We start from the raw sequence: 12,680 nt of genomic DNA on the forward strand, positions 1-12,680 counted from the left end.
TCTAGAACTGTGTTTAGCAATAACCGCACCGTGGGGATTATAATAACAGGAACTTCCCAAAACGTAATATTACATGTAAGCATCGAAAACGTTAAAACACCAACCCCAAGTTTAGAACGGTCGATCCCTGAATACACAGGTCGACGAAAGGTCATAGTTCATGACAAGTACTTGCAGACCTTAAGTTAAAAACTACGCGCATATAATGTCGTTCAGACGACTAAGTCAAGTTATAATCCTGAATCTGAAGGTGAGTTTATTTAACTACATAATTTACAGCAGCGATGTAAAAGTGTTGTGTTTATATGCAACGACCTAGTTGCAGTTCTGTAGCTTGCTTGGTTTCGCTGTCCACAGAACTGCAGCTACAAAGACCCAAGCAATGGCAATTACAATTCTCCCTTGTCTGCAATGTGCTGTACCAATTACATCTACGGTAGGCTTACAAAATTCTATAAATTTACCTGAAACATACTGTCAGAAATGGAAACTCAATATAAATATTTCTAAATCGGAAATTGTCATATTTATATAGTGTCTAACAAATCATTAGACAAATTCTATAGAAACTAGAAAAACTAAAACCTACCAGGCTAGGAATAGGGCTCAGAGAGATTCTAAAGCAAGAGCTATAAAGGCATGTTTGAAAATGAAACAAGTGCTATTTTCAGAAACACTGATTCCAAATTAAACATACATAAATATTTGATACAATGATGAAACCATGCTACATTAAGTGAAATTTGGTCGAGCGAATACATCAACAAATTACGACCCAATGTTTTTACACCAAATAGTGGAAAATGTTCAAATCTTATGAAAGTCAATATAGCAAAGTAAGTATAGTAGTAATGCAGGCCTGAGCCGGTCACTGGAAGGGTATAGTGCTTGTTGCATCAAACCCATGTTCAAGTCCTACCTTAGGTTGAACACCAAAAAGGGTTGACTCAATCCTTATCCTGGGTGACTGTGTCAATGACTCAATTGGTAGGTCAATTCCACTGGCTGAGATTCAATTCACTAACATATGTAACTTTGGGGGAACCTTGATTAAGGACTATACAGGGGCTTGTGTTCGACCATGCAGACCTGAAATAGCACATTAAATTGCCATTTGATAGAGAGATGGCATGTCATGTTGTCCCAAACATGAATTAGGATTCTGTGGCCAAAATGCACTACATGTTAGCCCCCCTCTTGCAATTGGCACATAAAAAAACTTGGGAGAGACAACAGTGACATTAAATGTCACAAAAACAATTTTAAAAAAGCCTACATCGCCCTTTAAATCTGTGCATATTGTATTATAATCGTTTAACCCCTGTCTGGTCAAGTCAAAGTACATGGAGCTGGCAGGATAACGCTTAATGTTTTTTCTTGGTAATTTTTTTTTTGTTCCTGCATATTCTTAAGAGTGTACAGCATGGTGTTCTATGATTTGTTCTTTGTCTGAACAAATTTGATTGCCTTTGTCTTTGAAATCATGTTTGTTTGTTTTTTCTAGAAAAAATGTTTTCTGTCACCAAATATAAGTTCCAGTTACTCTGGAAACCGACAGAATTTGTGTAGTTATCCAATCAGTAGATATCCAGTACCTGATAAAAAAGATTTGCCAGATGATATTGTACAACAGATGAATGAGGTTGAAGAAAAGGTAAGAGGTCGATGAAGATGGGATACAATGACGTCCATATTAGTATTGGGTATGTGGGTTGAAATGGGATACAATGAGATCAATATGAGTATTGGGTATGTGGGTTGGAATGGGATACATTGAAGTCAATATAAGTATTGGGTATGTGGTTTGGAATGGATCACATTGAGGTTAATAGAAGTATTGAGTATGTGGGTTGGAATGGGATACAGTGAGGTCAATATGAGTATTGGGTACCCGTATGTGGGTTGAAATTGGATACATTGAGGTTACTGGTAATAGAAGTATTGGGTATGTAGGTTGGAATGGGATACAGTGGAGGTCAATATGAGTATTGGGTATCTGGGTTGGAATGGGGCACAGTGAGGTCAATATGAGTACAGGCTATTGGGTATCTGGGTTGGAATGGGGCACAGTGAGGTCAATATGAGTACAGGCTATTGGGTATCTGGGTTGGAATGGGATACAGTGAGGTCAATATGAGTACAGGCTATTGGGTATCTGGGTTGCAATGGGGCACAGTGAGGTCAATGTGAGTACAGGCTATTGGTATCTGGGTTGGAATGGGATACAGTGAGGTCAATATGAGTACAGGCTATTGGGTATCTGGGTTGGAATGGGATACAGTGAGGTCAATATGAGTACAGGCTATTGGGTATATGGGTTGGAATGGGATACAGTGAGGTCAATATGAGTATTGGGTACCCGTATGTGGGTTGAAATCGGATACATTGAGGTTACTGGTAATAGAAGTATTGGGTATGTAGGTTGGAATGGGATACAGTGGAGGTCAATATGAGTATTGGGTATCTGGGTTGGAATGGGGCACAGTGAGGTCAATATGAGTACAGGCTATTGGGTATCTGGGTTGGAATGGGGCACAGTGAGGTCAATATGAGTACAGGCTATTGGGTATCTGGGTTGGAATGGGATACAGTGAGGTCAATATGAGTACAGGCTATTGGGTATCTGGGTTGCAATGGGGCACAGTGAGGTCAATATGAGTACAGGCTATTGGGTATCTGGGTTGGAATGGGATACAGTGAGGTCAATATGAGTACAGGCTATTGGGTATCTGGGTTGGAATGGGATACAGTGAGGTCAATATGAGTACAGGCTATTGGGTATATGGGTTGGAATGGGATACAGTGAGGTCAATATGAGTACAGGCTATTGGGTATCTGGGTTGGAATGGGATACAGTGAGGTCAATATGAGTACAGGCTATTGGGTATCTGGGTTGGAATGGGATACAGTGAGGTCAATATGAGTATTTGATATGTGGCATGGAATACAATGATGTCATTGAGATTGGGTATATGGTTTGGCTGGGATACAATGAGGTCAGTAAGAATATGTGGTTGGAATGGGATACAATGAGGGTATGGAAAATATGTGTGAAGGTTTGTAGTTGTGGTAGTACTGTATTACAATTCTAATTTGTATAACTGCTCCATATAAATCCCATACAGCATGTATAGTTTACACAAACAAATTGAATGTTCACTGAGTGGTGGTACCTAGGTCATTTAAAGATCTAATAGTCGTAGTGGGCACATTCACAACTCAGTCAGTTATTCAGAATGGTATAATTCTAATCAATTTTCTTTTCCAGTCTGGATTTTTACCGAACGTCTTTCGTGCCTTGTCACATCGTCCCGCAGAGTACCGTGCCTTCTTCGCGTACTATGATGTACTTATGTACAAGGAGCATGGTAACCTAAGCAAAGCTGACAAGGAGATGATTGTTGTTGCTACAAGCGCTCACAACAATTGTGTTTACTGTGTTATTGCTCATGGTGCCCTGATGCGAGTGTTCTCGAAAAAGAAAATAACAGCTGACCAGGTAGGGAATGAACCATTTAAATAAGTGGGGTATTCTTTGAATAAAATCATATGCAACTGTTACAAACTTGAAGAACGTTTCTGATTTAATTTTCTCTGGAAATGATTTGTATTGAAATTATTGCAGGGCAGACATTCTGTAGACGCCAAAGTTGCCTATTAGTTGGCAGGTCGGTAGGGCGCCACCACAGTTCATTTAATTCTAAATGCAGGTAACACAGGGCGAACAAACATGTCAGGTTTTAGGAAAGGTCAGAGGAAAATAGACGGCAAGTTGGCGATTGGTAATCTTTAGGCCCATGGACTTGTATGATTATTTACGGAAACTTACAGAACAGTGGCAGGGTTTGTGAAGTTGTCAAGTTGAAGTCTGCAATTAATCGATGTATTAAAGACTGAAGTTTCTTGGTACTGCTTGTGTTGCTATATATTTACGTACACTCTGTTGTGTTTGGAATCGCGTGAATATTATCGAACACATTGACGGTTTGCTGTAACGTAGCTTCCACCCACCTTTCGTCAGATAACATACAGTGTCAGGTTCTATGTAGATGCAGTAGTGCAATCGCCAACCGGAATTATTGTGTCAACACATCCATATTGGATTTTTTTCTATTTCTGGTGAGAAAATTTGTGAATTATTATGATGCAATTCTGGAAAATGCTCTTCATTTTGATGAAAATGTTTTATATTCACTGAAAACAGTTTTATTTATTGATGCCCTACTACAGGTAGCCATCAACTGGAAATGTGCCGATTTGGACGCAAGACAGAAAGCCATCTTGGAGTTTGCCATGCGAGTGTGCAAGAGTGAGGCAATCCATGAAGAACATTTCGTAGATTTAGAGAAGCATGGTCTTGACAGAGAAGATGCTTGGGACATCGGTGCCATTGTTGGTTTTTTTGCATTATCCAATAGAATGGCCCACCTTGTCAGTATGCGACCTAACGACGAATTCTATACTTTTGGGAGAATACCAAAGGACAAGAAAGACAAATAATATTAATTTTTTAAGCCAAATTAAAATCTAACTTTCAAGAAAATGAATTTTGGGAACGAGGTTCAATGTCAGCAACTGGAAGCATGAATTATGCTTTGATTTTTCGGAATATAGAATGATTTTGTGTATGTTTTGGAGCCTAATTTTGGATAATTTGTTGTAAAAATAATTTTTTTCTATACCTATAAACTTGTTTTATATGCATCATCTCGTTTGAAGACTTTAGCAAGTCATAATATTTGCACGATATTCTAGTCCGAATTTTCTTGCCAATAGCTGAAAACTAACAAGCATTCATAAATTCATATACGATTGAGAACTGCACACAAGATTTTCTGTTTGATTGAAAATGCACCACATCACAGAATAAATATTTGTTATGAAGCTTGTTGTGCACATGCGACGTGGATGGTCCATTGTTTGTTTCGTTTGCGTCAACTATAGTTGATTGACCTTATGCATAGTAATTTCTACTGCACATGACGATAAATAATAATTTACATATAATCACAAGATTTACAGCGTACATACAGATATTAATATTTTGTCCCCATAATGTAAACAATATGAAAATGTGGGACAATATTGTGAACAATAGTTTAACTTTATTTCAGACATATAAATACATAAAGGAATGAAATTCTGTCTTTACACTATCATTGATAATAACAATCCTTGCCGATATTTTAGTTTTGTCAGACCACTCAATGCTGTGAACTTTATTTTTAAGCACAAGTATATATTAGGACATGTGTGGAAGTAAAGTGATTAGTATATATCCGAGAAAATAAACAAATTTTTTTCCTTGACAAATGTTTTTCAAATGACATCTCTTCTTTAGCAATTTCAGAGAACATCAAAAACATTTCCGAAAGTCAAAAATTTAGAAAAAAATTCTCATTGGAATAACTAACACTCATCTTAGGGACTGCTCAGTTTTATGATCAGGGGTGGGCCAGCAAAATTTAAAGCCAGGTAATATGTTATATTCTTAACAGTTCTTGTACTTGGGTCATTGATTTCATGAATTTAGCAAAAAAGAAAGCTACGAGTGAAGGGAAAATGACCGAAAAGAATGGTAAATTTTAAGTGAGATATGTACACGCCAGTATGCAATACCAGAAATTTATAAATGCAGTTTGTGAAATATGTGAAATATGATTCCATTTGAAGGTATGCATATTTTAAGATGATTCCAAACAACTCGCGGTATAAATTTCTATAAATAATAATGCAGATGTAAGAATTTGTGAAATAAGTCATTTGTGACAAGTGTTGTGCCAATGTTCTTGCTTGGAAGCCATAGATGATTAAAGTACGCACACAGCAAATATAATCACTTCATTAAACATCTTCCAAATAAAACTTTCGAAAACACAAAATATTATTAACAACCAAGTGGGGGGTGCCCCCACAGCGATTACATTTGCTTTCTGCATGTCTGAATTATCCAATGTTTCTTCTTCGAAAAGCGTTTATTAAACGTTTCTATATTGGGGCAATAATCTCTATTCAAACTTTCCTAAGTGGTCTGTGATTCCATTGGTCAGAAGTTTGACTGATGCATGCTGGGAGGAGAATTTTCAACTCGTATCGCCGTACATGCATATTGAAGTTACATGCCATAATAAATACACATGTCCTCAACATAATTAAAGTTATGAATGATGAAATATTGACTTCTCGTTTTTTAATTCATTCTTCCAAACCTACATGTATTTTTCTTTGGTACCGGTAATGAGCAAAATAAGTACACTCAAGCAGATATTTTTAAAACGTGTTTTCAACAACACATCATTTATGTAAATCAAAACACATTTAAATAATACTGGTCTATGAAAATAAATATGCAAAACTAGAAAAAATAACTACATGTGTTAAATATGCCCTGCAGGTAATGGAAAAGAACAAAGGTTAACTTTTGTTAGCTAAGTCTCGTTTAGATTCTTGTTTGTTCATATACACTTGTACAGATCGCCACAGTGCCGTGATATTGCCAGCACCGAAGCCAGTAGCACCATGTCGTTGTATAAGCTCTAGGAAGAAAGTGTCCTCTTCAAATATCGGCTGCGTGAACACCTGCATCAGATACCTGTATTGCGGAAAGTAAAAATTAATTTAGAATTATTAACGACAGATCCTAAACAAGCTGAGAATTCTGAAATGCCACTATTATTGTGTACTGACCTATGACCCTCCGCTACATCTGTATTACTGGTGTTTCCTGCATCGGCTTCAGAGTCAAGCAATATACAGTATTTCTGCATCAAGTCAACATTCTCGCCAACATACTGAATTTCATGAAGTTTTCCAATCTGAAAATCAAAGTTTATAAAAATCGTTCATTGCTAAGTGGTACTTGAATGATCAATGAGTTGAACAATTTTCCTCGGCAAATTAACTCACAGAAGAAATCAGTTCCAACAGATCGTACTTCGATATCGATAATTCACATCTGCATTGCGTTACCAGAAATTCTGAATTCTGATTGGGTAATAACAGATTTCACCTATTAGGTCAAAGGACGTTGCAGGTCAAATCATGGTCAAAACATCATGGTGGAAAGTGCTTTTTATCAAAAGTTTGCATAACACATTCAACAATGAAGATAATGATGAAGATTTTGACTTCAACTGTGTTCCAACAGACTCTAATATTTTTAATCTCGTAAATTCAAATGGTATGTAATTAATATTGTGATAAATTGTGAATATATTTTGTGACCATTTCTGTTTATTCATTGTAAAAGTCAAGAATAACGCAACTAATTTCGTAATTATATTTTCCCTCAAAGACATAATATCCCCTAAATCTGTCGTATGGTGAATTAAAATTGTCATTTGCACTCTATTCCGAGGGGGGGTGCTCGAGTAAGCGCCCACCCCTTTAAAATCATGATTTTCTGAGTTGAGGACCCTGGGCACTAACGTGGTTGAGTACGGTAAATAATACTGTATTTGCTCAATTAGTAATGCATACACTTAAATATCAGGTGTGTGTTTACTAAACATGTAATATGGATACAATAAATGTAATCTGGGGTTTATACATGCATGTGCTTTAAATAGAGCAAATACAGTATAATAAATCAACATTGTACTTTTTGAGGTTAAAAAAATAAAATTTAATTAAAATTAAAATATATTGTCAAACGGGTAATTACCTCGGTATAGTATGCGTCTGGTGGAACTATAAGCGGTAAACCGGCCTCAGTTATAGCGGCTGTTGATGCTACAATATCAGAAGTATGAAGACCGATGTGCTGGATACCTGCACCGCCATGATTTCTGAGGAACGTTTCAACTTGATTTGGTCCTATTGGTAGAAATGTACACAATTTAAAATGTAGACACATATTCAACATTTCTTATCAAATGAGTGATTGTAAATGTCATAGTCTATGCTCAGTATTTATACTTTCATATTTGAAATTATAGCGAGAGTCGCCAATCATGAAGTGAACTTTATATCTAATGTGCGTGTATTAGAAAATAGTGTACTTTGAGTCGAAATGGGTCAGCCATTTTCACTGCTGTTTCACAGAATTAAGAAACAATGGCAACTGATCAGTCATGGGAGATGCACAGTATGGGAATATGAATGAACCATGTTCTTTGGTTGCGTCAGTTGAGATGTACATGGCAAACCACTCGGCAACTTTGCTAACAATATCGCTGTTTTAGTGTCTGAAACAATATGGTGATGACAGTAATTAATATGCAAATTGCCTATAAATAATAATGCAAACTGAATTAGAATAAAATAGTAAGGACTTGAATCAATTGTTCCTATTTCAGGTTTCATAAGGAACTATCAGAATGCTAAAATATATGAAGTGTTAGTGAAGGTGTTACTCAGTAAATGCAGGGACAGTGATTTAATTTTGCTTTCAAGTAACACGAAATAATGACAATTTTGGTGATCCATAGATACTGGAAAGCCACTGACTGACCACATATATAGCAGTATAGTTTTTATATTTTTTGCTAAAAAGCAATAAATAAGCAGTATTTTATGCAAATTAATTAAGTGGTCATTTTGTGGACAACACGTGAATACTGAGTAGATACTGTAAAAGGATTAATTATTCACTGGGTTTTAATTTTGCTTATTTCGCTGACTGGAAAATGCGTTAAATTAAAACCCAGTGAATATGTAAAATTTAACATAGAACACATTATCTAAATGATAAAACCGTGAATTTAAAACCCACTGAATTATGCCTGAAATGGTAAATCAGTGAAATTTAAACCCAGTGAAAATTAGTAATTTTACAGTAAACGAAAACGTTATAACACTATCATACTAATCAATAAGAGTTGATATTACCTTGTCCTGGCAAAGGTTCCGCAATGACAAATTTAATTTGAGGGGTGCTTGAGGATTCCACCGAGCCCAGATGAGTTTCGGCACATTTCCAATATTGCATGGCTTTTAATCTCATTGCCATGTCTTCCCCTTTAACTACGTATCCTTCTGTCACATCTTCACTCCTATGTAGTGTAGAAAATAAATATGACAGTCCAATGTGCTGTTAAATACAAGTCATTGAAAATGACGCATTCTATGTTAAATTTTTGAAAGTTCTCTTTGTGCTCGTCATATTAAAGCGAAGGGGTTGTCGTGAGCATGTCCTTGAATCTTGAGTGCCAAGTGGCAAATACAACAGATTGTTTATTTACATCAAATTCGAACATGTGTTGCATGACGACCCCTCCGGTTTAAAACGTAGCAAAGAAAAACATAGATCACAAGTGAAAGTAAAACAAATTGAGATGCATGTCTATGTTATTGCACTTGCTGAAATTGTTTAAAGTATGTTTGAGAAAATGCAAGTCTGAGGATCAAAATGAGGCACAAAAATTACATTACCATACATCTCATGAATATGAATGCTTGTTGCCATGTGTCATGTGTTACATGGGGCTTACAATGTAAACATATGTGTAATGATCGAATTTGAGATTCTGGGAATACAGCAATTGCAACTCTTTGTAATTGTATTGTTAGTTCTGGACTAAAGTGGCTAATAGACCCTTTGTACAAGTCAAGCGCCCTCTTGTGTTGAATAATATGGTGAAGGCAGTGTCCTCAAATTTGCAGTTTTAATACTAGTAAGTATCAGTTCAAATTTGTTTGTCATGTCTCTAATTTAAATTCACATGGCTAGGGGTGTCAAACAATAGTGATCTATCTGTGAATTACACTTGCCTATCTACATCATAAAATTAAAAGACCCCCCCCCCCCCCCTTAGCAGGGGGGATAGTTCGTCAGTTTATTAGTGTAAAACGTTTCCATAACCATAGTATGTGACAAATTTGAATGAAAACTGACAAAGCATGTCCAAGTTACCCGATATCCCCTTTTGAAAGATTAGCATTTTGACATTGAACTATAAAAACAGAAGTTCAAAATCATTTTTGTGGCAGAATATACTAAATCTCACAGTTGAATGGAAAATCACATACATGCATTTGAAACCATGTTACTGTACTAGTAATATGATCACACGACAAACATTAAAGTCTAGAAATACTAATACAAACAAGTGAGTATTCGTTTCTGCCAGTTTTGCTAGTGCTTATTTGCAGAGTGTATTATATGTGATTTGATTATTTTTTTAATTAAATTGCAATAATCATACTCATTTATGTTCATACAACAGTTTTCAGGCATCTTTTGTGTTCTGTGATACTATTGGTTAGAATTGTGTTTGAACAATGTGAGATCTTTTTAACATACAGTGTATAAATATACACAAATATTCAAATTGCATACTCTCATCTTATAAATCTACCAAATCCCCAGCAGTATGGCTAGCATATTCAATTCATGGCAGAAACTATTTGCACCAAAGTAGTACAATGTTTGCATGTACTGAAAAAACACGCTCAACACTGGCACGGATCCTGCTATAGCAAGATGAGGTGGATGCGTAAAACACAATACACTGAGAATGTGTATGCGCACACCAGCAATCACATAAGCTTGGTTCACCTTGCATAATAATATAACAATATTGTGCAAGATTCAAAGTGGAATTGAAATTTTCACGGATAAATCAGGGTTCTGGCAGCTATTTAGTTTAAGTTTGGTTTATCTGTTCGATTCTAAACAGCGCACCTTATAATTCTGATTAGTGTGCATACATGTACCGGGTATACAGGTACATGTATTAAAAAATTAAGATTCTAAAATCTAATATTAAACATGAACTCCTTTATGATAAAATACAATTTCATAAAACGAGGATTTATATTTCATGTATCATGATAATTTACCTGTTAACCAGAAATCTTTTCAGCCCAAAACAATGTTCATAAAACATCAAAATATCTTCAGTTGCTCCCATTGGACACGCGTAAGTCACGTGATCAAAATGAGAAAGAGAATCCCTTGACGATGACACGTTATTAGTTTCCTTGTCGTGAATATACTTAAAACCTGGTAAGAACGACCCCGTGTATTCGGATGTGTCGAGTAGTGTGTGGACGACATCCCCGACACATGACTTCACAACGGCACGCCGAACCCGGCCCAGGTCATCCTCGTCAAAGTGTGGGGTTTCAAGGACTTTGGCACCGTTGTCCCTAGCATGGCTAAAAGTCCTGTCAACATCGCTGACTTGGAAAGTAACATCATAGACAGAATTGACATGTGGACAACATTCTTCACGATGTGAGTTGCTACGTGACATAATCTCCTGATCGGGATCACGTTCGCAAAGTTCGCCGGTAGCAGGCAACGAACACGGTCTTTCAATTATAACAAATATGGCAGATCCACTTCTGACCGCCCACTGATTGGAAGAAACAGTTCGTCTTTCGGCAAAAAGTCTGAAACCCAGACACTTAGTAAATTTTTTGAGCATTTGGGGGCCATTTCGGACGGATATTCGCACATGATGAACCGTGGCCGCCATGATGAAAAGCGCCGACAGCGACATAGATTTGACCTTACGTTGTCTGAAAAATGTCGTCGTTGGCGGCGGGTTCTCGAAATCATTACGGTTGACAGAGTCGGCGTGGGTTCACAGTGAACAACGGGTGTAGTTTATGGGACTGATGCATAAATATTCACAACCTACGTCATTAACATCATTATTTGATACATTCTTAATTATTTTTTTCAATTTAGTAATAATGTAATTTAACTAAATAAATAAAAAAACGTAAATTCGTAGACATGGGCAAGATGTAAAATGTAATCTGCTATTTTTTCGTCCGTAATTTGTACAAAGATCTTTTTATTGTAAGCGTATTTTCCATTTTCCACATTAAATGTTGGTACGCAATTTCCAATTTTGATTCTTCAACACAAATTATCAAATATATATTGAAAATGTAAAATGTAATTAGGAATTTGTTTCATCTGTAAAGTGTAAAAACCTATTGTTTTTACTGTAAATGTATTCGGGACTTTCATTTTATTTCCTGTAAAAACGTAAAATATATATGAGCTAACATATCCCAATGCATCTCTGCCATAGGCTAATATTGGATTGACTAAGTATTTAAAAAGTTGTATCTTGTTTCTGCCTCCAGCACAAATAATGCCTTCTTGCCCTTTCCGTTTAAGAATTCGTTATGAGTAGAACATAGTCAAATCTATATTTAAATAACGATACATACATACATACATACATAAACAAAAGACATACTAAAACGGTTTAACACAATTGATAATTATGGAATCACATTACCATACTTTCTTTTAATGAAAATGCCAAGCTGTATTAATGAGGACGTGTTGCCCGTAATGTACTAAAATTTTGACTCCTTATCCAACAAATGGAAATTAACAGTTTTATTTCTAATTGAGTCAAACAATTTGCTCCCAATTGTAATATGTTGTGGGCATTTCACAACATAATGGAATTCATCCTCAATTGAATCTGGGTTGCATCTTGTACAGATTCTGTGTTCAACTTTAACTTTTTACCTTAAGTGCCTGCCTTTCTCAATCATTAACGGATGGTCACTTATTCTTAGTTTGCATATTTGTTTTCTTATTTCACCATCCTTAATATTATTTATATACTCCAAAAATTACCCACTTCTTTTTTACCAGTAATTTCTTGCATTGACTTGGCCAATGAGGATTTATTATCCATCGTAATCATCAATGCATGATCATATGAAGATATGAATATTCATGAGTTAACCTCATAAGCCCCGCC

At 36.0% G+C, this 12,680-nt stretch overlaps 2 protein-coding genes across 2 annotated transcripts; one reads left to right on the plus strand and one right to left on the minus strand.

Moving 5' to 3' along the window:
- The first annotated feature begins 137 nt into the window (after positions 1–137).
- On the plus strand, positions 138–4,704 carry LOC100376473 (uncharacterized). Its single transcript, XM_002735504.4, has 4 exons — positions 138–250; positions 1,505–1,654; positions 3,269–3,499; positions 4,231–4,704. The coding sequence occupies exons 1-4, from the start codon at positions 206–208 to the stop codon at positions 4,498–4,500; spliced, it is 696 nt and encodes a 231-aa protein (XP_002735550.1). The 5' UTR covers positions 138–205; the 3' UTR covers positions 4,501–4,704.
- Positions 4,705–6,175: 1,471 nt separating this feature from the next.
- LOC100376321 (4-hydroxyphenylpyruvate dioxygenase-like protein) lies at positions 6,176–11,438 on the minus strand. The gene is made up of 5 exons (XM_002735503.4): positions 10,783–11,438; positions 8,830–8,993; positions 7,664–7,815; positions 6,688–6,815; positions 6,176–6,592 (listed from the first exon to the last, which is right to left on the minus strand). The coding sequence occupies exons 1-5, from the start codon at positions 11,421–11,423 to the stop codon at positions 6,415–6,417; spliced, it is 1,263 nt and encodes a 420-aa protein (XP_002735549.1). The 5' UTR covers positions 11,424–11,438; the 3' UTR covers positions 6,176–6,414.
- Between the last annotated feature and the right edge of the window lie 1,242 nt (positions 11,439–12,680).

The sequence above is a fragment of the Saccoglossus kowalevskii genome, chromosome 10, assembly GCF_978046115.1.
Source record: "Saccoglossus kowalevskii chromosome 10, keSacKowa6.1, whole genome shotgun sequence".
Lineage (NCBI taxonomy): Eukaryota > Metazoa > Hemichordata > Enteropneusta > Harrimaniidae > Saccoglossus > Saccoglossus kowalevskii.